General features: G+C 39.5%; 1 protein-coding gene across 1 annotated transcript; it reads right to left on the bottom strand.

The window, feature by feature from the left end:
• Positions 1-244: 244 nt before the first annotated feature.
• On the bottom strand, positions 245-24,652 carry Nsl1 (NSL1 component of MIS12 kinetochore complex). The gene is made up of 6 exons (XM_070041535.1): positions 24,410-24,652; positions 18,892-18,970; positions 16,731-16,861; positions 14,311-14,365; positions 3,603-3,670; positions 245-1,808 (listed from the first exon to the last, which is right to left on the bottom strand). Exons 1-6 carry the CDS (start codon positions 24,641-24,643, stop codon positions 1,530-1,532), a joined length of 846 nt encoding a protein of 281 aa, XP_069897636.1. The 5' UTR covers positions 24,644-24,652; the 3' UTR covers positions 245-1,529.
• Between the last annotated feature and the right edge of the window lie 119 nt (positions 24,653-24,771).

Raw genomic sequence — 24,771 nt, 5'->3', positions numbered from 1 at the left:
ATGTGAGGATCACAGTTCGAAGCCAGCCCAGGTAGAAAAGTCCCCATGAGACTCTTATCTCAAGTTGACGACCAGAAAACCAGCAGTGGCACTGTAGCTCAAAGTGGTAGAATATGAGCCTTGAGCACAAAAGCTCAGGAGCAGCACCCAGGCCCTGATTTCAAGTCCCAGGACCGACCAAAGCAAAAAAGAATGCCTAAGATGATGAGGGAGAATGATGAAAAGAATGACACCAGTCAAGATGCACTGTATTCAACATGCACTGTTGAATGTTAACTCCTTTATACAACTACTTAGAGGTAATAAAAATATAATTTAAAAATATGCTTCAGACAACCATTAAAAATAGTATCATATTTCAGTCCTTACACATTATTTTAATGAAAAAAAATCCACACTGATACATACAAATTTACAGATTTCAAACTGTAACATCAAACAGAATGCAATAAAGTGGCTGGCTATATGATAGAATCTTCTTCACTGATACATACTTGATTGTGATTATGTGGATACAATGAGGAAGACATCATAGGTTTCCCAGTCATGATTAATGAATTCCTCTAAAAATGGATGGAGGTATCAGTCACTTCGGGGGAAACAGCAAGTTAGATGCCCTGTCTACATTGTAGAGGGTAAGACATAAGAAGCTTTAAGAAACTGAAATTAAATGTTAGAAGAACAGTACAAAATAACTTTCTATAATGATGGTTTATCTTTGACATATAAACCTCAAGTATGCAATACTTCAGTATAATTGAATTTGCTGAAAAATGACAATGTGCCAATGTATCGACACACACACACACACACACACACACACACACACACACACACACACACACACACACACACACACACACACACACACACACACACACACACACACACACACACACACACACTGAACTTAAAGGATCTATTTAGAAGTAAATGAGGAATTCTAAAAAGAAACCATTTGTTCCAAGTCATATTAAAATTTCCATGGACAAAAGTGTGGGCAAAACACATGACTACATACCAATTTTTAAAAAATAATTCTTGCACAAACAATAGTCTTCTTAACATAACAAAATTCTAAAATTAATTCCAGAAATCCAAATTAGGTGATTCTATAACAAAGAGAAAACCAGTATAGTAACCTGCCAATTAGGGAGTCAAACTCCCTAATTGGCACTGATGTTTGTTTAAAGCACTTAAGAGAACCCCCAGGCAGACCACAGCCTTAAAGAAAGATGTACATCAAGGAAGTCCACAGAACATGTAGCTCATGAAATTCCAGAATAGGGCAAGACAGCCCAGAGTGAGTGGCTGGCATCTGAGGATAGTAAGTGCATATTATTTAAGTCCACTGGAGGCCTTATGGCAATACTACAAATGGAATGCTAAAATATGCATCGTGTCCAGAATAGCAGTTAATGTGACTATATAAATGAATTTGTTGTTCTGTTAAATGAATTTATTCTAGGTGAGAATGTGCAATTAAATGTCGATAACACCTATTTTCAACTCCCACAACAAACGAATGGTCACGTATCAAGATTAATTCTCTTAGGCCTTAGGGGATACCATTTTCTCTGTGGGCAGTCTTGAGCTTGCTTTCTTTTAAGTACCACATTAGAGGTTCCCCTGGAAGCAGTCTCTGTTGGTGTGGTTTCTACTTGTGATATGAGGCTTTCAAGCTTGGCATCTGGCTTCCTGTGACAACTGGAGAAGACTTCCTGGTGGATCCTTTGGAGCTGAATAACAGGCTGCATCTTTAAGACTTGGGAAAACCCATCTGCTTGTTCAATTAATGCAGGCAAAGCCTTAAAAAAAAAATCTAACATTTAATCTCAGGCTAAAACATAAATACAGAGATGGACACAATATACAATTCTTAGGCCAAAGTTTTTCCTGAATCCTAGCTTTTGGGGGTCATGAATATTCAACTTTATCTTTGAAATATTAGTGCAAGCTGAGGAATTTTAACCAAAAGCTAAAACCAGAAAAACGTATTCTGTTCCCACAATAAATAGGAGTAATCTCAATTATTCAGGAGGCTAAGAACAGAAAGATCACAGTCCAAAGCCAGCCTAGACAGACAGTGAGACCCATCATAAGAAATAAGCTAGATGTGGTGGCTCATGCCTGTAATCTCAGCAATGCAGGAGGCTGAAGGTAGGAGAATCATAGTCTGAGCCTGGTCCTGGGGAAAACCATGAGATCCTACATAAAGAATAACTAAAAAAGTTAAAAAAAAAAAAAAAAAAAAAAAAAGGTTTGAGACATGCCTCAAGTGGCAGAGAGCCTGCCTGGCAACGTGAGTCCTCAAGTTCAAACCCTTAGCACAAAACCAACACATGCATGTCAGCTCTGCTACTTGAAAGGCTGAGGCAAGAGGACCACAAGTTTGAGGTCAGAATGGGTAACATCGTGAGGCTTTGTCTTAAAAAACAAAAAAAGGGTGGGGGGCTGGGAATGTGGCTTAGTGGTAGAGTGCTTACCTAGCATGCATGAAGCCCTGGGTTCGATTCCTCAGTACCACATAAACAGAAAAAGCTGGAAGTGGCACTGTGGCTCAAGTGGTAGAGTGCTAGCCTTGAGCAAAAGAAGCTCAAGGACAGTGCCCAGTCTCTGAGTTTAAGCCCCAGGACTGGCAGTAAATAAATAAACAAGTAAAAAAATAAGAAAGAAGAACTTAACTGTGCTGCTATAGCGCGACAGAAACAACAGATGCCAAGTACATGAATGGACATGCTGTATTCCAGTGCAGCTTAATTTACAAAAATGGGGCTGAGAGCCTGGCTCACTAGTTTCCCAATTCTGAATCAAGAGCATGGTGAGTGGTATGATTAAGGATGATAATCAGAAAATAACCACGAAAAAATGTTACCAAAATTTAACACCAGTAGGAGTTTATAGTAACTCTCATACACTAGAAAGCACCATGTTTTCTTGCTTCTGTAAACTAAATGTCAAAATATAAACAACTTGACTGCAATGATAGGAGTCTTCCCCAGCTGCAGAAATATGTCATCTAAGGGGAAGGAGCACAGACACCAGGGTCTGACACCCAGGCCTTCAGAGCTGGCTGTCACCAGCTGGACATCTAGCCTCTGGTCACCTCAGGGTCTTCATCTATAAAATGGGGCAACAGTCTCTCTCCCAGGGTTAGGGTAAGGAATAAGTTAGGTAATAAATGTGAAGTAGGGGCTGGGATGTAGCTCAGTGGCAAAGCACTTGCCTAGCAAGTGCAACGTCCTGTTCGATTCCCAGTACCAAAAAAGAAAAGACAAAATAAAAAAATAAAAAAATAAATGTAAAGTAGTTAGATGGGGCCTGATTCACACCAAAGTTCAATATATGTCAGTGTGATTATCCAAAATTGATCAACTGCTAACACTAAGAATTCAAAATAACAACCAATCTTTTTAAGAATGCCTGGCACATAACAGGTATGTGGTAAATGGTACTCGGAATGTTGCTGTTGTTCAATAAACTCCCAAATGGTCTACTTCAAAGACTCCTAACTTCCTATAATTGTTACAGAAACACTTGGCTATTGAAGGCAGGTACTTAACCCCAGTTTTTCATTTTATACTTTAGCACACAGCTTTTACCTTCATGACTCCACTGATGTCCTTGGCTATACTTTCTCCTCTGCATTTCAGATTTTCCATACAGGAAGCTGCAAAGAAACCAACGAACAGTATTTTAGGCTTTTTTAAAATCCAATAGCCAATTATGAAAGGCATTTGTTTACATGCTACCTGGACACAAGCAATTTTCCAGGATTATTCACTTTAGGTTTTGTTTTGTCTTTTTGCTGGTCGTGGGGCTTGAACTCTGGGCCTGGGTGCTGTCTCTCAGCTATTCAGCTCAAGGCTAGTGCTCTACCACTTGAGCCACAGCGCCACTTCTGGCTTTTTCTGCTTATGTGGTGCTGAGGAATGGAACCCAGGTCCTCATGCACACACAGCAGGCACTCTACCACTGAGCCACCTTCCCAGCCCTCACTTTAGCTTTATGGGGCTTGAGGTCTTGGGTTGTTTTTTTTTTTTGGGGGGGGGTACTTAGGCAGGTACTCTACTGATGAGCCATGCTCCTAACCCTTTTTTATTCCCTTTACGTTTCCCCACCACTCCACTGAGTTTTGCCTTTTTATCCAGAGCCAGTCTCAGACTCTGATTCTTCCTATACCTCCCACATAGCTGGGTAGCCATACACCAACACATCTTGTTTCTTTATTGACATAGTTTCACTAATGTTTTTCTTGGGTTGGTCTCAAATCATGATTCTCCTGATCTCTACCTCCCATTTACCTGGGATTACAGGCATGAGCCACCATGTCTGGCTTCATCATATTTTAAAATAAATACAAAGTACTACTTAATTTCTAAATTATTATGAATTTTATAAAAGAAAAGCATTTTTTGACTTAGAATGTACAATCACACTCTATGAAGACTGTAACTCAATATAACTTTTGGGGGAAAATTTGGACTAGGTTGCCAGTAATAATGGTAATCTATTTCTTTACTTCCTTGATGTTTTCCTTCTCTGTTGCTTCTCCAAGTTTTAGTGAACTTTATTTTCTCCTATTCTTTGTTATATATGTTCTGGGCTACTCTATAACAAAACTGTGTATTCAATGGATAATTTTCTAGAAAATTGTGGTTATGTATTTTCTTTTTTTTTTAATTTTATTTTATTTGTGAACATACTGTACAGAGGGGTTACAATTACATGGGCAAGATAATGCATACATTTCTTACCAAGCATTGCAGCCTCTTCCTTTGTTTACCCTTCACCTCCCTTCCCAGCCTCCGCCCCCCCACCCAATCCTCCCCCCCCCCCCCCGTTCCCCCCCATTGACATTGTAAAGCTCCTTTTTGACATGACAATTTGTACTTCTCATTGTTGCAACAGGTCCACCTGAATCCTTAAATGACTTGTTATTCCCCATCTCCTCCATAAGTTGTACTAATAATTATAATTAAAATTATTTAAAACATCCCCCATACTATCAAAAATTTTAACAATATATATTTGTATTCTGAAAACACACACACACATACACACACAGAGTCTAGGAGTATATCTCAGTGATAAAATATTTGCCATATGCACTAGGCTCAAAGTTCAATCCCCAGCATCACAGACATAAATAAAAAGTCTAGTTTTCAATAAAGAACTATAAGTAATACAAAAACCTAAGAAAGTATGGGACATTCACAAGGGGAAAAAGTGAAAGAAACAATCTTATCACTGAGGATGTCCACATTTTGGGTCAAATATTGGGTTTGCCATACAAATTCAATCAACTCTTAAATGTCCTCAAATAACTAAAAGAAACCATGAACAAAAACCTAAAAGAAAATGGGAGAATGCACTCTCACCAAATAGAGAATGTCAGTGAGATAGATATTACAGACAGGAGCCAAATAAAAATTCTAGAAGTGAAAAGTAAAGCAACATAAGAAAATTCACTAGAGGGATTCAATAGTAGATTTGAGCAAAGAGAAGAAAAACAATCTATGAACATAAAAACAGGAAAAATGAATTATCTAATTTGAGGAACAGAAAGAAAAAGAAAGAAAAAATAAATACAGCCTATGAGAAGACACCATCAGACACACCAGTTTACATATAATGGGTGTCTTAGAGGAGGAGAAGGGAACAGAATAATTTAAAAAATAGCCACTACTTCCCTAAATTTGATCAAACACAGTAATCTATGCAAATTCTAGTACTACCAAAAAAGAGAGAAATAGGTTACATCAAGACATAGTGCATTCAAATTAGACAGTTCCAGACAGAATTTTTTTTTTGGGGGGGGTGCCAGTCCTGGGGCTTGAACTCTGGACCTGGGTGCTGTCCCTGAGCTTCTTTTGCTGAAAGCTAGTGCTCTATCATTTGAGTCACATTTCCAATTCTGGATTTTTAGTAATTTATTAGGGCTAAAAGTCTCATGGATGTTCCTATCTGGGCTGGCTTCAAATTACAATCCTGAGTAGCTAGGATTATAGGTGTGGGCCACCAGCATTTGACCAGAATCTTGAAAGCAGTGTGAGGTGACTTTGAACATACAAGGGATTCTCAGTAAGATTAACAGCCAGCATCTGGCCAACATCTGCACAGAAGGCAGAGGGATGATAGCAGTTAAAAGTGCTGAAAGATTAAAAAAAAAATGCCTACCAAGAACTGATGTCAAGCAAAAATATTCTTCAAAAATGAAGTTGAAATTAAAACCTTCCCAGACACACAAAGTTGCGAGGTTGTTAGTAGATGTTAGATCCAAAAAGGCACCAAAACTAGGTGTGGAGATGGCTAATGCTAGCACAGGTTTATCTGGGAGAAAAGCCTGCAAGGGAGGGGAGATCTCCAGCAAAGAGCTAGAGTTATAATATAAAGATACTAGAAGACTCTTCTAGAATGACATAAGATATGACATAGGTGAAGAGAATACCACGACCAGAAGTAATCACATAGAAAAATATAAAATCCAGCATACTGTAATTTCAGTTTGTAACTCCTCATTATTATCTATATGATTTTTAAAAAACTAATAGAGCAGTAATTATAAATCTATATTAATGTGTATGCAATGTCTAAAGACAACAACATTAAAAGGCAAGGGGCAGAGTGTTTCTATGACTTCAAGCCACACTATTTTAGATTTAAGACAAAACTGCAATCTCTAGGGACCCTAACAAAACACTATAAAGAAAATGTGTGGGGCTGGGAAGGTGGCTCAGTGGTAGAGCGCTTGTCTTGCATGCTTGAGGCCGTGGGTTCGATTCTTCAGCACCACATAAGCAAAAAGAAAAAAGCTGGAAATGGCGCTGTGGCTCAAGTGGTAGAGCGCTGGCCTTGAGCTGAAGAACTGAGGGACAGTGCCCAGGCCCAGAGTTCAGGCCCCATGACCGGACCCCCCCCAAAAAAAAAAAGAAAAGAAATTGAAAACTGTGCCAGGTACTGCCTATAATCCTAGCTACTCAGGAAGCTGAGATCTGAGGACTGTGGTTCAAAGCCAGCCAGAGGGGCTGGGAAGGTGGCTCAGTGGTAGATGATTGTCTTGCATGCATGAAGCCTTGGGTTCCATTCCTCAGCATCATATAAGCAGGAAAAAATAATCCCGAAGTGGCGCTGTGGCTCAAGTGGTAGAACACTAGCCTTGAGGTGAAGAGCTGAGGGACAGCGCCCAGGCCCAGAGTTCAGGCACACGACTGGACCTCCCCCCCCCAAAAAAAAAGCCAACCAGGGCAGGAAAGTCTATAGGACTCTTATCTCCAATGAACCACTAAAAAGCTAGACATGGAATTGTGGTTCAAAGTGGTACAATGCTAGCCTTGAGTGAAAAAGATCTGGGACAATGCCTAGGCCCTGAGTTCAAGCCCCATGACTGACCAAAAATTTAAAAAGTTAAGGAAATCAAAACTGTATATTACAAAAAGATCTATTAAAACAAGAGAGTACTGAAGGAACTGAGAAGTTTAATACAAAATGCAAAAAAGTTGTAATACATATAGAAAATTGATATCAAAATGGAACACAACCCCAAAATACATGACACAAAAGTTGGTAAGATGAAAGAAATTATTCACTAACAATTGGGAAGTGTGACAAAGGACATACAACAACTAGATAGAACATCAATAAGGAAACAGAAGACATAAACAAAATTTACAAAACAACTAGTGAACATACATAGAACGTTCAGCTGAAGAACAGCAGGATGTGTTAATATTAGGCAGGATAGTGCTACTGAGAGGTCTTCACATGTTACTGGGGTGTACTCTTTTTTTTTTTTTTTTTGGTCCGGTTGTGGGGCCTGAACTCTGGGCCTGAGTGCTGTCCCTCAGCTCTTCAGCTCAAGGCTAGCACTCTACCACTTGAGCCACAGCGCCACTTCCGGCTTTTTTTTTCTTTTTGCTTATGTGGTGCTGAGGAATGGAACCCAGGGCCTCAGGCATGCAAGGCAAGTGCTCTACCACTGAGCCAACTTCCCAGCCCTGGGGTGTACTCTTAAAAAGGATAGTGGAGCCCCACCCCCTTTTCCTCTCTTTTACTTCCTTTTAAGGAAAAGCCTTCTGCGTGTAAGGAAAGGAGTCCAATAGTTAATCTAGAAAAAAATTACAATAAAGATACTATTTTCCTTATGTTTCTAGATTTTTTTGGATATTCTGAATTATATTTATTGTATACACAAGAACATTTGGGCATATGCTTTGAAAATACACTTAAATAAACATACTGTAAAATATGCTTATTCTGTGCAGTTACTCCTTATCTAGAAACAGGTGGCAGTTACATACACATATATTTGTGGATAAGACCCAACAAGCTATGCTCTGTATGTTTTATAACCTATACACAGAAACACACAAAACAATGAACAAAATCTTATATTTTCTATAGCTACTTGGGAGGTTGAGATTGGGAGCATCATGTATTGAGGTCAATCCAAACCAAAAAATTCACAAGACTGCATCTCAATGAATAAAAAGCTGAGTAGAGTGATGTGCACCTGTCATTGCAGATAGCTGAGAACCATAAGTTGGAGGACTGCAGGCAGGCCTGGGGGGGGGGGAGGAACAAGACTATTTGATAAATAATGAAAGCAAAAAGAACTGAGGCTATGGCTTAAGTGGTAGACTGCCCGTACAGCAAATACAAAGACCTGAGATGAAACTGCAATGCCACTAACAAGAAAAAAATTACAAAAAGTTATCTTACTTTTATGTATGCAGCAAGCCATATGCTTGTTTCGTGATATACAAAATTATCTATCACCAATGGGATTTGCTTTAGTTTTATTTATTGGTTAATTTTTGCAATACTGGGATTTGAACCGAGTCTCACACTTGGTAGGCTGACACTCTTCCACCTGAGACACATCTCCATCTTTTCTGCCCAGTTTTGAACCATGATTCTCTGGATTTCAGCCTCCTGAGTAGTTAGGGCTGCAGATGTGAGCCATGGGCATCCAGCTGTTTAATGTTTTTATTAATAGCACTGATAACTATAGTAACTGGTTTGTGAATCCTTTCACTAAGATATTATACCAAACGCTATCAGTGACTAATATAAAATGCTTCATATTCCCTTTTTTCCTTAGGTATTTAAACTCATACTGATGAATAACTGTTTCCCATCTGTTGTTCAAGTAATGATAATGTAAAAAGTGCCAAGAGTAATTTGGGCTTGATTGTAAAATGGAATCAGAGCCTAGAATTAGATAGTCAAAAAGAGATGTTTCACACTTGAATGTCTGGTGGGACATTCTAAAACTACACCAGGCATATAAGACAGGCATATAAGTTTCCCTGGCCTAAGCACCTTCCCTACCCAAAAAATGTCCTTCAACTTTCTCAAAAGGGCCACTAGGGGGCACTACCAACTCCAGTGAGAAGCTTGGTATTGACGTGGTTTGGGAACAAGTACCTCATTCTCTTAGCACTGAATACAGTGTCTGACTCTAAAGGCAGGTGCTCTGAGTGTTATGATGGAACAAGGTATGATAGCGGTAACTATGAAGGCACACAGTAAGGTGAGGGAAGTGAAGGAAAGGAAAATCATGGGCATAAGAGAATTGAAATAGGAGTCAGTGCCAAATGGGCTAGAGAAAGAGAAGGGGTTAGGAGGGTGGCAGAGGATGTGCTGTATCAAAACAAGGGAATAAATCAAGAAAACAGGAACCAGGAAACATGACCTAAACCAGGAGAGAAATAAAGGAAATTCCCAGGATAACGATGAAAGGAACAGACAGGATGAAAGCTTTTCAGCCAGCCCAGGGAGCAGCCAGTACAGACTGAAATAGAAGACGGAAGGGTCCCCGAGGTTTATCTCCAAGAAAAAGAAAAGGGTCTAAAAATGGGTTTGATGGATAATGTGAAGTGTTTATACCACACCGAGTTCTGGTGAAGTGTTTGGGAAAGAACCAGTGACAGACTCAAAGACCACAAAGCAAACAGAAAAATAAAATAATCATCATTCCAGAAAGGGATAGGAAGCTGCTCAGGACAGAAAATAAAACCTGAGAAAAATGATGGAGAGGGTAACAAATGCAACAAGAAATTTACTCACTTCCTTACACATGTAACTGCAACCCCTCTGTACATCACCTTAACAATAAAATTAAATTAAAAAAGAAAACCTGGCTGATTGAAAAAGATTTACATGGCCATAATTATCTAAGTACTGAACATTTGATTTTTTTTACAAGAATGTCTGAGATATTAAAAGTGAGGCTGGTGGAGTATAGATGAAGTCCTTTGAAAAACTTGGCTATAAAAGGCAAGAGTCCAGCAAGGAAAAATAAGACAGCATGAGTGCTTTCTGTAGTTGTTCACTGATAACCATAACCCACTCTTACAGTACTTAGGATTACAACACCATTCCCAGTCAATCTCACACAATTTTATTTATTTATTTAATTTGTTTGTTTATTTATTTATTTTTGCCGGTTGTGGGGCCTGAACTTTGGGCCTGGGCGCTGTCCTTGAGCTCTTCTGCTCAAGGCTAGGGCTCTACCATTTGCCATTTGAGCCTTAGCTCCACGTCCAGCTTTCTTTGGTCATTAATTGGAGATAAAGAGTCTCCTGAACTTTCCTGCCTAGGCTGACTTCAAACCATGATCCTTAGATCTCAGCCTCCTGAATAGCTATGATTACTGGTGTGAGCCACTAGCACAAGCTCAGCTTCCTTTTATAAACAGAAGCTGAGCACCGAATCTTTAATTGACTAGAATTACAACTCATATCTGCTAGAATCCAGAGTGAACATGGCATGTGATATTCTTCATATTTACATCATAAATACTTGGTATCTCATTTATACTGCAGGTTAAATAGGCCTTCAGCGTAACTTGTAAGTGGGTGGCTATCTGCAAATGATGGAGCAGTGGCTTGGACAACACAGAAGTATTAGGAAAGAAGAGGAACTGCCTGAAAGTCCTCGGCTTGTAGGTCAGCAAAGAACTAGAAATATCATTGTCTACTGCAGAAACAATACAGCTCCTTGCCATTACTACATGTTTAGTGGAGAACAAAGGGGGAAACGAATCTCCTCAGTTAATTTCAAGGACTTCTAAACAAAAGACAATATATAATTATTCAGCATACTAACAGGATTACAAAAGATTAAAGACAAGTGAAAATAACATTTTATTGGCAGAAAGCTAATTAATAGATTGCTGTAAGGAGATTTAAAAAAAATTGCCTTTAAAAATGTGGAAGTTAGGTACTCTTGAGAACACTGCCTTCCCTAGTCACTTGCTTTCTAAAACACAGGGGAAGGAAAAAGTGGAAATGAAAACTTGAGTAATCAGCCTAGTTTTGCTTTCAGGTCATTGCAATGACTAAACTAGGCAACATGAACTTCCAAAGCCTGCACAAATTCAGAAATTCAGCAAAAATACATGAACAAAGTGCTTCCTTTCTACTTCCAATGTATTTTATGAGTGTGGACAAGCAAGCGTGCACAACATGGGACATGTGGCTTCTATTGGTTCCGAAAGAGGTAACTGAAGTCATGAATAGAATCACCACTAGGAAAAAGCATTCCTGGTGAAAATGGAAACAATCTCTTTTTATTTTCCAGAAAACCTTTTAAGGTCTACTGCAGCCACCTGCACTGTGCCCATTCTCATAAGCGCTTCACCACCTCCTTCAGTGTCTTGTACAGCACTTTCTATCAAACTCCTGGCCCATCTCATGCTAACTGGCCTTGGCCAGAAAACTGATTTTTGTCTCATAATGCTTTTTCCCTCCACTCTTTCCATCATATCTAAGTGGTCTTTGTTCCATGAACACTCAAACTCACTGCTGACTAACAGAACACTGTTCACATTTCCCCCCCTACGTGTAGAGAGTTCTTCCTCTAGACTACAACTGGATAAATTCCTTTCTATTACTACCACACAAAGCCTTTCTAAGAGCACTGTCCCAACGCTGAAGTCTATTATTTTTCTCTTCCCAGTAGAATGTAAGTTTTAGCAAAGCCTTCACTCTTATAGCCTCCACTTTAAGATCAGTGCTAGAAGAGAGCAGACATTGATTGACATTTATTTCAGTAAATTCCCACAAAGGTTTTCTATGCAGCTTATGTAAACCTTAAGGTCCTACAGAAATTTTTGCTATTTTAGGTCCTATAAAAACTTGCATAGGCAATCTTACTACAAGTTCTTTCTTTCAGTTATTGAGAGATTAGTTAATAACAAATGTCTGTGAAAACTGACAGTCTAGAGAGAGCTTTGGTTTTCAAAAATGCACTGCTTTCCTTAGCGCTTTATCATAATACCTGCAGTTTTTTTAGTTGTACTTGTTACAATTTATTTTCAAGCATGTGTGTTTATCTCCTTGCTTATAGCCTCTTTCTTTATAGTAAAATTAACTACCTAAAATACTTGAGTATAGGGGCTGGGAAGGTGGCTCAGTGGTAGAGTACTTGCCTTGCATTAATGAGGCCCTGAGTTCAATTCCTCTGCACACATAAACAGAAAAAGCTGGAAGTGGTACTGTGGCTCAAGTGGTAGAGCACTAGCCTTGAACTGAAGAGCTAAGGGACAGCACCCAGGCCGAGTTCAGGCCCCATGACCGATTTAAAAAACAAAAACAAAAACGGGGCTGGGAAGGTGGCTCAGTGGTAGAGTGCTTGCCTTGAATCCATGAGGCCCTGGGTTTGATTCCTCAGCATTACATAAGCAGGGGGGAAAAAAGCCAGAAGTGGTGCTGTGGCTCAAGTGGAAGAGAGCTAGCCTTGAGCTGAAGAGCTCAGGGACAGTGCCCAGGCCCAGAGTTCAGTCCCCACGACTGGGAAAAAACAAAAACTTGAGTATAATATAATGGAACAAACACAATCACCATTTTTACATAGCTCAAAACCAAAACAAACATGCTAACTACTACATTTTTGAAAACAGCCTTTTTGATAGACCATGGTAACTGATTAATCATTAGGTCTGAGGTTAATTTTTAAAGTCAAACACAATGGAGAGTATGATTTCAACCAACTTCACTGTCAGGTGTAACTCCCTCCCCAACTCAGTTTATCCCACTGACTTAGGAGACCTGAGAGGTAAGAGGTATGTTAAAAAGCAGTTGAGGGGGGAAAAAGTTCAGAATTCAACAAGGATGAGGTATTTTAAAGCTGTAAGTATAAATATTCCATGCAAATAAAAGATTTAACTGGGTTAAATCTTCCACCCTCAATAGTTTAGAAATGGTATTTTTGAATGCCAAAGGCAAAAACCCAACAAGTGTTTCAACAACATTTTAGTGAGGATAGAATCATTTTAAAATATCCACAGCCAAGCCATACACTGGTGGTGGCTCATACCTGTAATCCTAGTTACTCAGGAGGCTGAGACCTAAGGCTCATGGCTCAAAGTCAGCCCAGGCTGGAAAGCCTGTGAGATTTTTACCTCTAATAAGCTATCAGAAAAGCCAGAAGTGGAGCTGTGGCTCTAGCAGTAGGGCATTAGCCTTAAGCAAAAGACGCTCAGTGACAGCACTGAGGCAGAAACAGAAAAGAAGAAAAACAAAAAAAGAAAAGAAAGAACCCACAGTCAGGTTCTGGTGGCATGTGCCTATAATCCTGACTACTCTGAAGGCTGTTATCTAAGAATCATGGTTTGCAGCCAGCCTGGGCTAGACAAATCTACAAAACTCCTCTCTCTAACTAACCAGCCAAGAGCCATAAGTGAAGGTGTGACTTAAGTATAGAATATATGAATGAAAAAGCCAGCCCAGAGCTCAAGCCCCAGTATTAGCATAAAAGAAAAAGAAGAAAAAAAATCCACATTTTTTGACTTTGCCAATTGTTGTGGAATTGACCTTTAAATCAGTTTTATTTGTGTTTTAGAGAATGCATCTAAATGGAAATAGAACTGGATCCAAAAGTACAATTAGTATGTTTCTCTTAAGTTCAAGTTTACATTTTTTTTATTGTGTTTTACCTTGTGAACAGGAAAAACTGGTAAGGTAATTGATTGCATTGGGAAGAAATGTATGAGCAAATACTTTAATAGTATAACTTTTCCTGTAATGCATAGGACAGTAAAATGGCAGAGAATAAAGGAATACTATAATAAAAGCTAGAGATGGGTAAAGTTCAGATTCCTAAGGCCAAACCCTAGAGATTCTGTCAGTAGATTTAGAACAAGTTCTCAGAATTCTAAACAAAGAGCTAACCATGAATCACCAGCAGGAAGCTGAAGCATGAAAGGAAAGATAACCCATGATGCTATTCCTTCAGAAGAATGTCAAGAACTCATAAATATCACAAACTGGTGCTTCATTTTTACTATACTAAATAATAACTTACCTGGATCAGGCTCATATATCAGGTCCAAAGGTTGTACAACAGGTTGAAACTGCTTCTAAATAGAATATAAATTAAAACAGATTTAATGTAATCATTTAGTGCTTCATAAGCTCTTCTTTTGGCTAGTGTTGGAAAATATACTCTATAACCAACAGTACTATTCTTTTTTTTTTTTTTTGGTCTGGTTGTTGGGCCTGAACTCTGGGCCTGGGCACTGTCCCTCAGCTCTTCAGATCAAGGATAGCGCTCTACCACTTGAGCCACCTTCCCAGCCCCTTCAACAGTACTATTCTTTTGGGAAAATTTGTTCTTAGATTCTGAAATCTGTGGGAAAGGAAAGAGAAGTTAAGACCAGAAAGTCTGAATTATAGCTTTAATAGTACTGCCACCTACTGAATACGCTAAGAAATAGCACCATAGAAATTATAACCAGAAAAAACAATCAAGCACATTAAAGGTAGGGTGATGGAATTTTATGTTTAAAGTATAAGATAGTCCCCAAATTATGAGTGGACTGTCTCAAAAGTTCATTGAGGGCCAGGCACTGTGGCTCCCACCTGTAATCCTAGATACTCTGCAGCTAAAATTGTAGTTAACTGCAGGAAAGTTGCAGTTTAAGACTAGCCTATGCAAAAAGTTCATAAGACCCTCATTTCAACCAATAAAAAGTTAGTGTGGTGATGAGGGTCTGTCATCCCAAATATACAGGAAGCAAAATAGAGAGACTGTGGTCCAGGTCAGTTTAGGCATAAACGTTAGATCACATTAAAAAATAACAAAGGTAAAATGGATTGGGGGCATGGTAGAGTCCCTGCCTGGCAAGAGCCAAGGCCTGAGTTCAAACCCTACTACTGCCCCACCCCACAAAAAGTTCATTTAGGACAAGTATTAGGAACTCAAAATTCATATTTCTACAGAAACTGTTCTAAAAAGTGGTGAGGCTATATATCAGCATATTAAACTCTACACATCGTTTGACACATGGCAACTATGGTAGAATTACTGGTATATTTCTCCTATTTAGGCAAAAAGAGGAAAATGTTCTTCCTTTCTCTTCCCCGAAACCAACAGGTGTCAAAAAGGTTAAAGAAAGAAAAGAAAGTGCTTCGATATTCTCATTCTACCCATTTTCCCTCACTTCTTTAAACTAGCACAGTGGTAGTGTGGTTAACACAGATAGGGCTATAGCTTTCTTTTATGTAATACTGATTTCTAGGTTTTAGAGTTTTGAGGGGGTCTGGGAAGAGAGAAACAGTAGAAACAATTACACTTGGAATGTTTTCCCTGAAGAAAATTTAAGTGGTGGGAAGAGGGAGTTTTTCAAAGGATTAAATACTAATGAAAAAAATGAACTATTCTGCTTATTAATTTTTTCATAGAATAGTAACTGTACTATTTTAGACAAAGTATAAAGCCTTGACTTTAATGCCTTAAGTTCCCAAAAAGAAAGTAACTGGAAGATTTATATGTCTGAGTATGCTAATTAAAAAACCTAAAGACAAGCAGTATAGCATAATTTAAAAGCTGCATGTAGTTCTTACTCTAGGGGCAATGCCAGTCCTAGGAAATCTTCTCCACATCATATCCAAGGAAGACTTAGGTCTAATTTCCTTGTAAACTTGCTTATTTTGTGATTTACTCTAGTCCTAAAAAGTCTAAAAAGACAAAAGTATGGCAGGGTTGGTCTCTGATTATCTACAATAATTGTAAGAAACAAGCCGATGACACTGTCAAAAAGCCTACCCAATGGGAAGGGGAAAAAAAGGAAGAGGTTACAATGCTTGATAAGAAATGTACTCATTGGGGGGGGGGGCTGGGAAGGGATGGAAGGGTAAACAAAGGAGGAGGCTACAATGCTTGATAAGAAATGTACTCACTATCTTGCCCATGTAATTGTAACCCCTCTGTACAGTATTTTCACAATAAAAATAATAATAATAAAAAAAGAAATGTACTCATTATCTTGCCCATGTAATTGTAACCCCTCTGTACAGTATTTTCACAATAAAAAAAAGCCCACCCAAAGGAGCTGACTTCCTGTTGTAACTCACAGTTATGGTTTTTAAAGCCAAACAAATTATATACTATTTATAAGGCAAATTTCAGTATTATAAATGGGTAGGTAGATCAAACAAGTTTCTCCATCTATTTCACTAATGGGTCTGCCAAAACACAAAAACATATACAAATAATATGTCAAACACAAATGGCAACTAGAAAGAAAGGAGTGAAAAATAAATTTCCTTTCTTTTCCTGGTTGTCATCAGCATTCCATCCTCAATTTTAATTTTACTAAAAACTATAGTTCAGAACAAGAAAATCAGGAAAAGACAATATATTATCTAAATAGAAATGGCTCTTATTTTACTTCTTTACTATGGTAAAAATAAACATAAAAACTTAAAGATAGATTCTCTTACCAAAATTTCATGCTGTGCTTTCAAGGTTTTGATGACACATTCAAGGATCTTTCTGGGATACTGCTTGCGTTTAGTTGCAATATCTACTATAATTTCATCAAATTGATCTTCAAGTATTTTGATGTCAGAATCTAGTTCAGAAAAAGAAATCTAAAATATTACTTAATATTCATTGTATTAGTATGAAATGTGACACATAAAATAACTATTAAAAATAAAGAAACATACATCAGATTAAGAAATGACTGAACTTTGGTTATTTACTCATTTATTCATTGATCAATCTATTCATCTATGCAAAGTCAGGCCTACATTAGACAAATATAAATATGAGTATAATATGATCCTAAGAAACAGATAATGACAATTTGATTAATAGAGGTATCACGACACCGAACCATGAAACATATTCCTTGGAGATTTAAGACTTTAAAAAGCAATAAGCTAGGCACCAGTGACTCACAATTGTAATCCTAGCTACTCCAGAAGATGAGATCTGAGGATCATGGTTCAGAGCCATCCTGGGCAGAAAAGTCCAATTAGCTATCAAAAAGCCAGAAGTAGAGTTATGGCTTAAGTGATAGGGTGCTAGCCTTGAGCAAATCCTGGGACAGTGCACAGGCCCTGTGTTCAATAAGGAAGGAAGGAAGGGAGGGAGGGAGGGAGGTAGGGAGGGAGGGAGGGAAGGAGGGAGGGAGGGAGAGAGGGAGGGAGGGAGGGAGGAAGGGAGGGAGGAAGGAAGGAAGGAAGGGAAGGAGAGGGAGGAAGGGAGGGAGGGAGGGAAGGAGGGAGGGAGGGAGGGAGGAAATGGAGGGAGGGAGGGAGGAAATGGAGGGAGGGAGGGAATAAATAAAACTAGTTCCTAAGTGGTAAAAGATCTTTTCACCTATTTCCCAGCATTTGGCCTGGCATTTAACAGTTACCCATGGAAGAGGGTAAGAAATCTAGTATAGTATTCTTCATTTCTCTTCTCACAGTGGGGAAAGGACAGCCACTCCTTCCCTGGGTTACTGACCTATTAGATCTACGAAGTGATAAACCACATTCCAATAGGCAGTACAGGACCAAACAAAAAAGCAATTACAAAGTAATTACAAAGTAACTATGGAATAAGAACCAGATAATGACACAATGAAAAGCTATGTAGTCTGAAAGTACTCCTAGCTGATTCTATAAACTTTTTCTCCCTTATTAATTGGCAATTATTTTGTTAATATTTAGCAATACTGATGTTATTTTTATCCTTTTAATATTTAAACCAAAAAGTCAATTTGCATGATTTGAAAAGACAAGTATCTTGATCCCAAAGACTGAACAGTAAAGTTTTCTGGGTACAGTATTATCTTATTGTTGAGAAGGAAAAATGCTAACCACAGAGGGTTGGTTGGCAGGCTTGGAACTAATTCATGGGTAAGAAGGATAATGTGAACATAAAGCAGTGACAGTGAGCTATGCCAGTGCCCACTGACGCTCTTGTCAAGGTAGCCCTCTTCTGGACACTCTGGGAACTCTGCCTCTCCTCACAATGATTTACTAAACTGTTTTCTTCCTATATTGATTTACTTTCTATTCAAGCTTGATTTCTTTAGCTATGTTAACACTACTATTTAGGGTATAATCGAGTCTGCTTTAGACCAAGAATGTGTGTGTGTGTATATGTTGGTTCTAGGGTTTGAAATTGGGGCCTGGGTGCTATCCCTGGGCTTTTTTGGGTAAAATATTATCTTTTTAAGATGGTATCTACAAATACATGACTTCGTCTTAGATGGTGCTTATGGTTTAATTTTACATTTCTAAAAATACTTCACTACCCATTCTAAGAATCAGCGATAGAAAATCTAACTGGCTTTATAAGCAATTACAGGAATTCTCTGGACTGTTTCTTCATCAGGGGAGAATTCTAAAGTGTTTGCCAATAAAGTTTTAACAAAGGTAACTTTGAAGATTAATCAGATTAAAGTCTTGTTTAAAATATCAGATATTATATTTGACAGAGAAAAATATTTCTGTTGTCTTATTCACATTATAATTTCAAGTCTATTTTAGTTTTCTTTTTACTCCTCTAATATTTTTAATGATACCAATAGATTTTAAAAGAGCATTCAAAATAAAACTAGCTGTAAGAAATAACTCAGAAGTTAATGACAGGTTAGCCACATACCTACAAGACAATGATCTGAAGCCTCCTGCCACACTTGCCCATTAATGCTGACATTCTCTTGCACGGCTGATTCAAAAGTCTGCAATAAATTCGCAGCAGTTACGTCACTGAAAAGAATTTTAAATATTGAACTAAGACATTTTGGCAAAATAATTTTAGTCAGACTATTGTTCTGTGACTGAGTACTTGAGAAAACAACTTAAGGGAGGTAGAATTAATTTTGGCTCTGAGATTGCAGATCATGGGTGGCTGGCCCCATTGCTTTATTAATTTCCTCAGCGTCTCTCAATCTAATTAAGCTGACAAGATAGTTGGGCAAGGTGATTTATACCTGTAAATCCCACTTACTCAGGAGGCAGACAATAAGATCAAGGTCAGCTCAGGGCAAAAAGTTAATGAAACCCCCTTCATCTCAACTAATACCTGAGTGGTGTGTGTTTATCATCCCAGCCATGAGAGAAGCATATAGGAGGACAATGGTACAGAGTGATCCAGGCAAAAATGAAAGATCCTGTCTTCAAAAATACCTAAAGCAGGGGCTGGGAAGGTGGCTCAGTGGTAGAGTGCTTGCCTTGCTTGCATGGGGCCCTGGTTCAATTCCTCAGCACAACATAAGCAGAATAAACCAGAAGTGGCGCTGTGGCTCAAGTGGTAGAGCGCTAGCCTTGAGCTGAAGAGCTGAGGGACAGTACCCAGGCCCAGAGTTCAGGCCCCATGACCAACAACAACAAAATACCTAAAGCAAAAAGCATGGGAGGTGTGGTTTAAGTACTAAAGTGAAGTCAGTGCTTTTGACTAACAAGAGCAAGGCCTTGAGTTAACCCTCAGTACTGCCAAGAGGGAAAAAAACAATTAAAAATCACAAATAATTTCAGGTATGTGACTGAGGATACAAAGTAACAGACTAGCCCAGTAGTATATTTATTCTTTTAAGATTCTTAAATGAATTTTCTTGTTAAGACTGCATCATTGATTTTACCTACATCTTAGCTGGGAGTCATTATACTAGCCACAACAACATTTGTAACTTAATTTTAGAATATTCTTATGAACAATAAAAATGAACGTTAGCAAGGAAAAACTAAAAGCTAATAATGCCCAGTTCAGTTGAATCAGGGGTACAAGCAGTGCAGTATATATACTGCTGAGAGTCAACAAGACATGCTTAAAAGAAAGTAAAATTATTAGCTGGGTGTGGTAGTGGTGCCTGTGATCCCAGCACTCAGGAGACTGAGGGAGTAGGATCCTAAATTCAAAGCTAGACTGGGCCACACAGTATAGACTTTACTCAAGAAAAATATGCAGCACTGTGACTCAGTGGGAGAGTGTCAGCTGGGCAACCAAGCTGAGCAAGTTTAAAGTCCTAGGTTCAAACTCTAGTACTAGCCAAAAAACAAAACAGTAAAGCTAACTTCTTCCTTATAACTAACTTTATAAAGAACTACAGTTTTTAGAAAATGGAACGTCTGGCTTTGGGGCTATTATTCTTCCTGTGATAGTGACAAAAGAGTGAATTTAAAATGAGTGATGTTGAGAAAGGCAAGAAGATTTTTTTTCAGAAGTGTGCCTAGTGCAACACCGTTGAAAAGAGAGGCAAGCAAAAGACGGCCTTATCTCCATGGTCTACTTGGTCGGAAGACAGACAGTTCAAGCAGCTGGATTCACTTACACAGATGCCAACAAGAACAAAGGCATCACCTGAGAGAGGATATACTGATGGAGTATTTGGAGAATCCCAAAAAGTACATCCCTGGAACAAAAATGATCTTTAGGGCATTAAGAAGAAGGGAGAAATGGCAGCTTATCTCAAAACAACAACAAATGAGTAATAGCCACTGCCTTATTTATTGCAAATGTCTCATGGCTGTTTAATGTGTACCATAATTCAACTGATCTCTCATATCAGACTTCAGATCTCATATCAGAATGGCTGGCAGAATATTTTGGCAGTTGTGATTTAAGTAAAACTGGCTTGTGGTTGAGTATGATCATGAAAAAAATACTGTCTTTTTTTCCCCTTTCTGTCATATGATTAGACTTACTATTTTCAATTTTTTAACAAGATAGGGAATACCATCTCCAAATCTGTGAAAACACTGGTTTTATATTCAGATTTATATAGCTAATTATGAGAACATCTTTAAATACTGGGGAAATCTCTTCACTGTCTCAGATTCAAGCAAAATTAACCTGTTTGAATTTGTGATCATTATCCTGTTAAAGGCAATGGCTGAACTTGAGAAAGCAATGTCTACATTTTTGGTCTTGACTATGCCAATTTAATTAGAATTCATTGTCTCTGAAATCTGCCTTTTACTTATTGAAAGGCATTTTAGTGTGGTTTATGTATAAATGTCAAATAAAGAATATTTAACACTTGTCACATTAAAAAAAAGGGGGGGGCTGGGAAGGTGGCTCAGTGGTAGAGTGCTTGCCTTGCATGCAGGAGGCCCTGGATTCGATTCCTCAGCACCACATAAGAAAAAAGAAAAAAGCTGGAAGTGGCGCTGTGGCTCAAGTGGTAGAGTGCTAACCTTGAGCTGCAGAGCTGAGGGACAGTGCCCAGGCCCAGAGTTCAGGCCCCACGACCGGACCCAAAAACAAAACAAAACAAAACAAAAGAACTACAGTTTTTAGGGATGCATCTAAAAGTATGTAGGATGTAATAAACCAACATCTGAGACTTGCTTTAAAATATCAAGAGCGGGCTGGGAAGGTGGCTCAGTGGTAGAGTGCTTGCCTTGCATGCCTGAGGCCCTGGGTTCAATTCCTCAGCACCACATAAGCAAAAAGAAAAAAGCCGGAAGTGGCGCTGTGGCTCAAGTGGTAGAGTGCTAGCCTTGAGCTGAAGAGCTAAGGGACAACACCCAGGCCCAGAGTTCAGGCTCCACAACCGGACCCCCCCCCAAAAAAAAATATCAAGAGCAACAATTTTGATAATTGATGCATTTGGTAATGGACATACAGGCATTTACCACTCTATTTTATAGAGTTAAATTTTTTTTCAACAAAATAACTAGAAGAATTTGGCAGTATCATTACTTTTTTGTTGTTGTATTTTTTTGCTGGTGGTGGAGCTGGTGCTTTACTGCTTAAGCCATGCCTCCAGCCTTGTTAGGGTAGTTATTTTAGAGATAAGAGTTTCAAGGGTTTTTCTGCCTGGGTTGGCTTTGAGCTACAATACTCAAAATTTCAGCCTTCTGAATAGTTAGGATTATAGGCTTGAACCATCACTGCCTGGCTTTGTTACATTTTTTTTAAGTGCAGTTCTCTATTTCACTTGCAGCAGCGTGTGTGTGTGTGTGTGTGTGTGTGTGTGTGTGTGTGTGTGTGTGTGTGTGTGTGTGTGTGTGTGTGTGTGTGTGTGTGTGTGTGTGTGTGTGTGTGTGTGTGTGTGTGTGTGTGTGTGTGTGTGTGTGTGTGTGTGTGTGTGTGTGTGTGTGTGTGTGTGTGTGTGTGTGTGTGTTCCTGAGGCTTGAACTTACAGCTTTTTTCCTGTTGGGTTTTGTTTGTTTGTGCTCAAGGCTACCATTCTACCACTTGAGCCACACCTCCATTTCTGCCTTTTTGTGGTTAGAGATCAAAGTCTCATGGACTTTCCTGCTTAGGCTGGCTTTGAACCCTAATCCTTAGACCTCAGCCTCCTGAGCAGCTAGGATTACATGTGTGAGCCACTGCCTCCAGCAACAGCAATATTATTAAGGACTATTCTCATAAATCATAAGATAGATTGACTCTGAAATGTTCATGTCCACATTGTTTGCGGAAAGAAAATTTGAGAAAAAACATAAAATCCAAATTCAAAATTAGTGGAATGATTACATATCTATAACATGCAGTGCTTAAAAAAACACAATAACTGTATGTAACACTGACAAGTTAACAGCCAAAACATATTTGGAATGTTTTAAAGTTAGTAACATTTCATTAGCATATATCAGCACTCAATATAAACAAATAAGCAAACAAAAACAGGGGTAAAGGCATAAATGTCAGGTAGGCTAATTCACACCAAAGAGACCGTATTTTCCAAAGTTTCTAGGATCTACCAGTTTAGTTCTTTTAATGAGCAAGCATTTTGTACCATGTATAATTTAAAAAAACAATAAATCAAATAAAAATTATGAGGCAGATATTCTAATTCTTTTTGGTGGGAGTTCTAATACGAAGCTTGAAATCAGGGCTTTGTCTTGCTCAGCTTTGTCACTTGTGTCTACCACTTGAGTCACCTCTCAGTCCTGCATTTTGCTGGTTAACTGGAGATAAGCATTTCACAGATTGTTCTGCCAGGGCTAGCTAGGAACCTCAATCCTCATATCTCAGCATCTTGATAACTAAGAACACAAGTATGAGCCACCAGCACCTGGCTTACAAAGTAAAATTCTTAATGTTAAGAATTCTTACAAGGGGCTGGGAAGATAGCTCAGTGGTAGAGCGCTTGCCTTGCATGCAGGAGGCCCTGGGTTCGATTCCTCAGCACCACATAAGCAAAAAGAAAAAAGCCGGAAGTGGTGCTGTGGCTCAAGTGGTAGAGCGCTAGCCTTGAGCTGAAGAGCTGAGGGACAGCGCCCAGGCACAGAGTTCAAGCCCCACGACTGGACCCAAAAAAAAAAAAAAAAAAAAAGAATTCTTACAACAATACAATGGTCTTTGTAATATTTGTTGCACAGTCCTATCAATACTATCTTTTCAGCATGTATGCTACTATATTAAGCTTCTGCCTTTTAGGTACTTATACTGTGTACTTTCTGATGACCAGGAGCAAACCTTCAATTTCTTGTGTCTTTCCCCAAAACGATCATCCTGAGGGCTTCGGAAAATGTTTTAGAAGAGGAAATGTGTTATAAGAACCAAGCTGTGATCTTGGTGAAGTTTATAACCAAAGACAACTTCATTTATTTTAGACCTATTAAACTATTTTTTTTTTTTTGCTGTATTCAGATGTTCAAAATACGCAAAAGTCAGATCTCAGGCTGACTTCCAGGATTACCGTTTCCTGAAAACTTCCTCAGTCTATATGCCTGCGCTGTTCACCAGCGAAGCCACTAACCACTTCGTACTTATTGAGCACTTAGAACGACAGCCAGTCTGAAAGGAGATGCACTGTAAATAAAAGTCACCAATTAGGAAACTTAGTATCAAACGCACAAGGCACAACACCTCATTCATGTGTCCATTATCACTGTGCATGCTGGAATGAAGAACAGACTGTATTTCAATTAATTCCGCCCATTTCCTCTAACTTTTCACATTACACCCGTGTGGCTCGCACTGTATGTCTACTGGACAGCGCGGGCCTAAGTAATTAATAACACCGGGCGACACGGCCATCCATGTCCTCCTCCCCATTCGCGATTCTCGGGCTCCAGTTTACAACGCAGGGGGACCCCTGTAACTTCCCCGACGTAGGGGTTCCCTGGCGCAGGGTCCTTCCTGGGGCCTGGGGTAGAGAGGTCAAACGAGGGTCCCGGGGCGTGGGGTGGGGAGCGATCGAGCGAGGGGCGGCCGCGGCCCGTACCCACTGCATGTCCCGCAGCGCCAGCTCCCGGATCTCCTCGGGCAGCGCGTCCCCGAGCTGCTGCACAAAGCGGCCGCACAGCTCTAGCACTTCCGCCACGGCCCGCTTCGAGGTGCAGAGCACTCGGAAGTCTTCTCGGGCACGGGCCGAGGCCGAGGCCTGACGGGCCGTCCCGGCCACGGTCTCTTCGTCCTGCGGAGTAGCGGTATCCACAACCGCGGGAAAACCCGCCATCTTCCCCGTTTGAACTGTGGGCGGGGACTCCGAAAGCGGCAGGAAGAGTTCCCGGTGGTGCCAGGAGCGTGCGTCCGGCCGGAAACACCAGCTGCTACCGCCACCACGTTCCGGTGCCGTTTCCGGTT

Source organism: Dipodomys merriami, unplaced genomic scaffold (assembly GCF_024711535.1).
Source record: "Dipodomys merriami isolate MVZ:Mamm:240054 unplaced genomic scaffold, mDipMer1.0.p SCAF_31, whole genome shotgun sequence".
In the NCBI taxonomy this organism is placed as follows: Eukaryota; Metazoa; Chordata; class Mammalia; order Rodentia; family Heteromyidae; genus Dipodomys; species Dipodomys merriami.
The sequence above is the reverse complement of the archived record's forward strand: the minus strand, read 5'-3'. Positions and strand labels throughout refer to the sequence as shown.

Excerpts from the sequence above, each read along its gene's own strand:
- Nsl1 (XM_070041535.1), bottom strand. The coding sequence starts at position 24,643 with ATGGCGGGTTTTCCCGCGGTTGTGGATACCGCTACTCCGCAGGACGAA. Across the intron at positions 18,971-24,409 it reads CGCTGCGGGACATGCAGTGG|ACTTTTGAATCAGCCGTGCA; the intron begins GTACGGGCCGCG and ends AATTTATTGCAG. Across the intron at positions 16,862-18,891 it reads TTCAGATCATTGTCTTGTAG|ATTCTGACATCAAAATACTT; the intron begins GTATGTGGCTAA and ends TTTCTGAACTAG.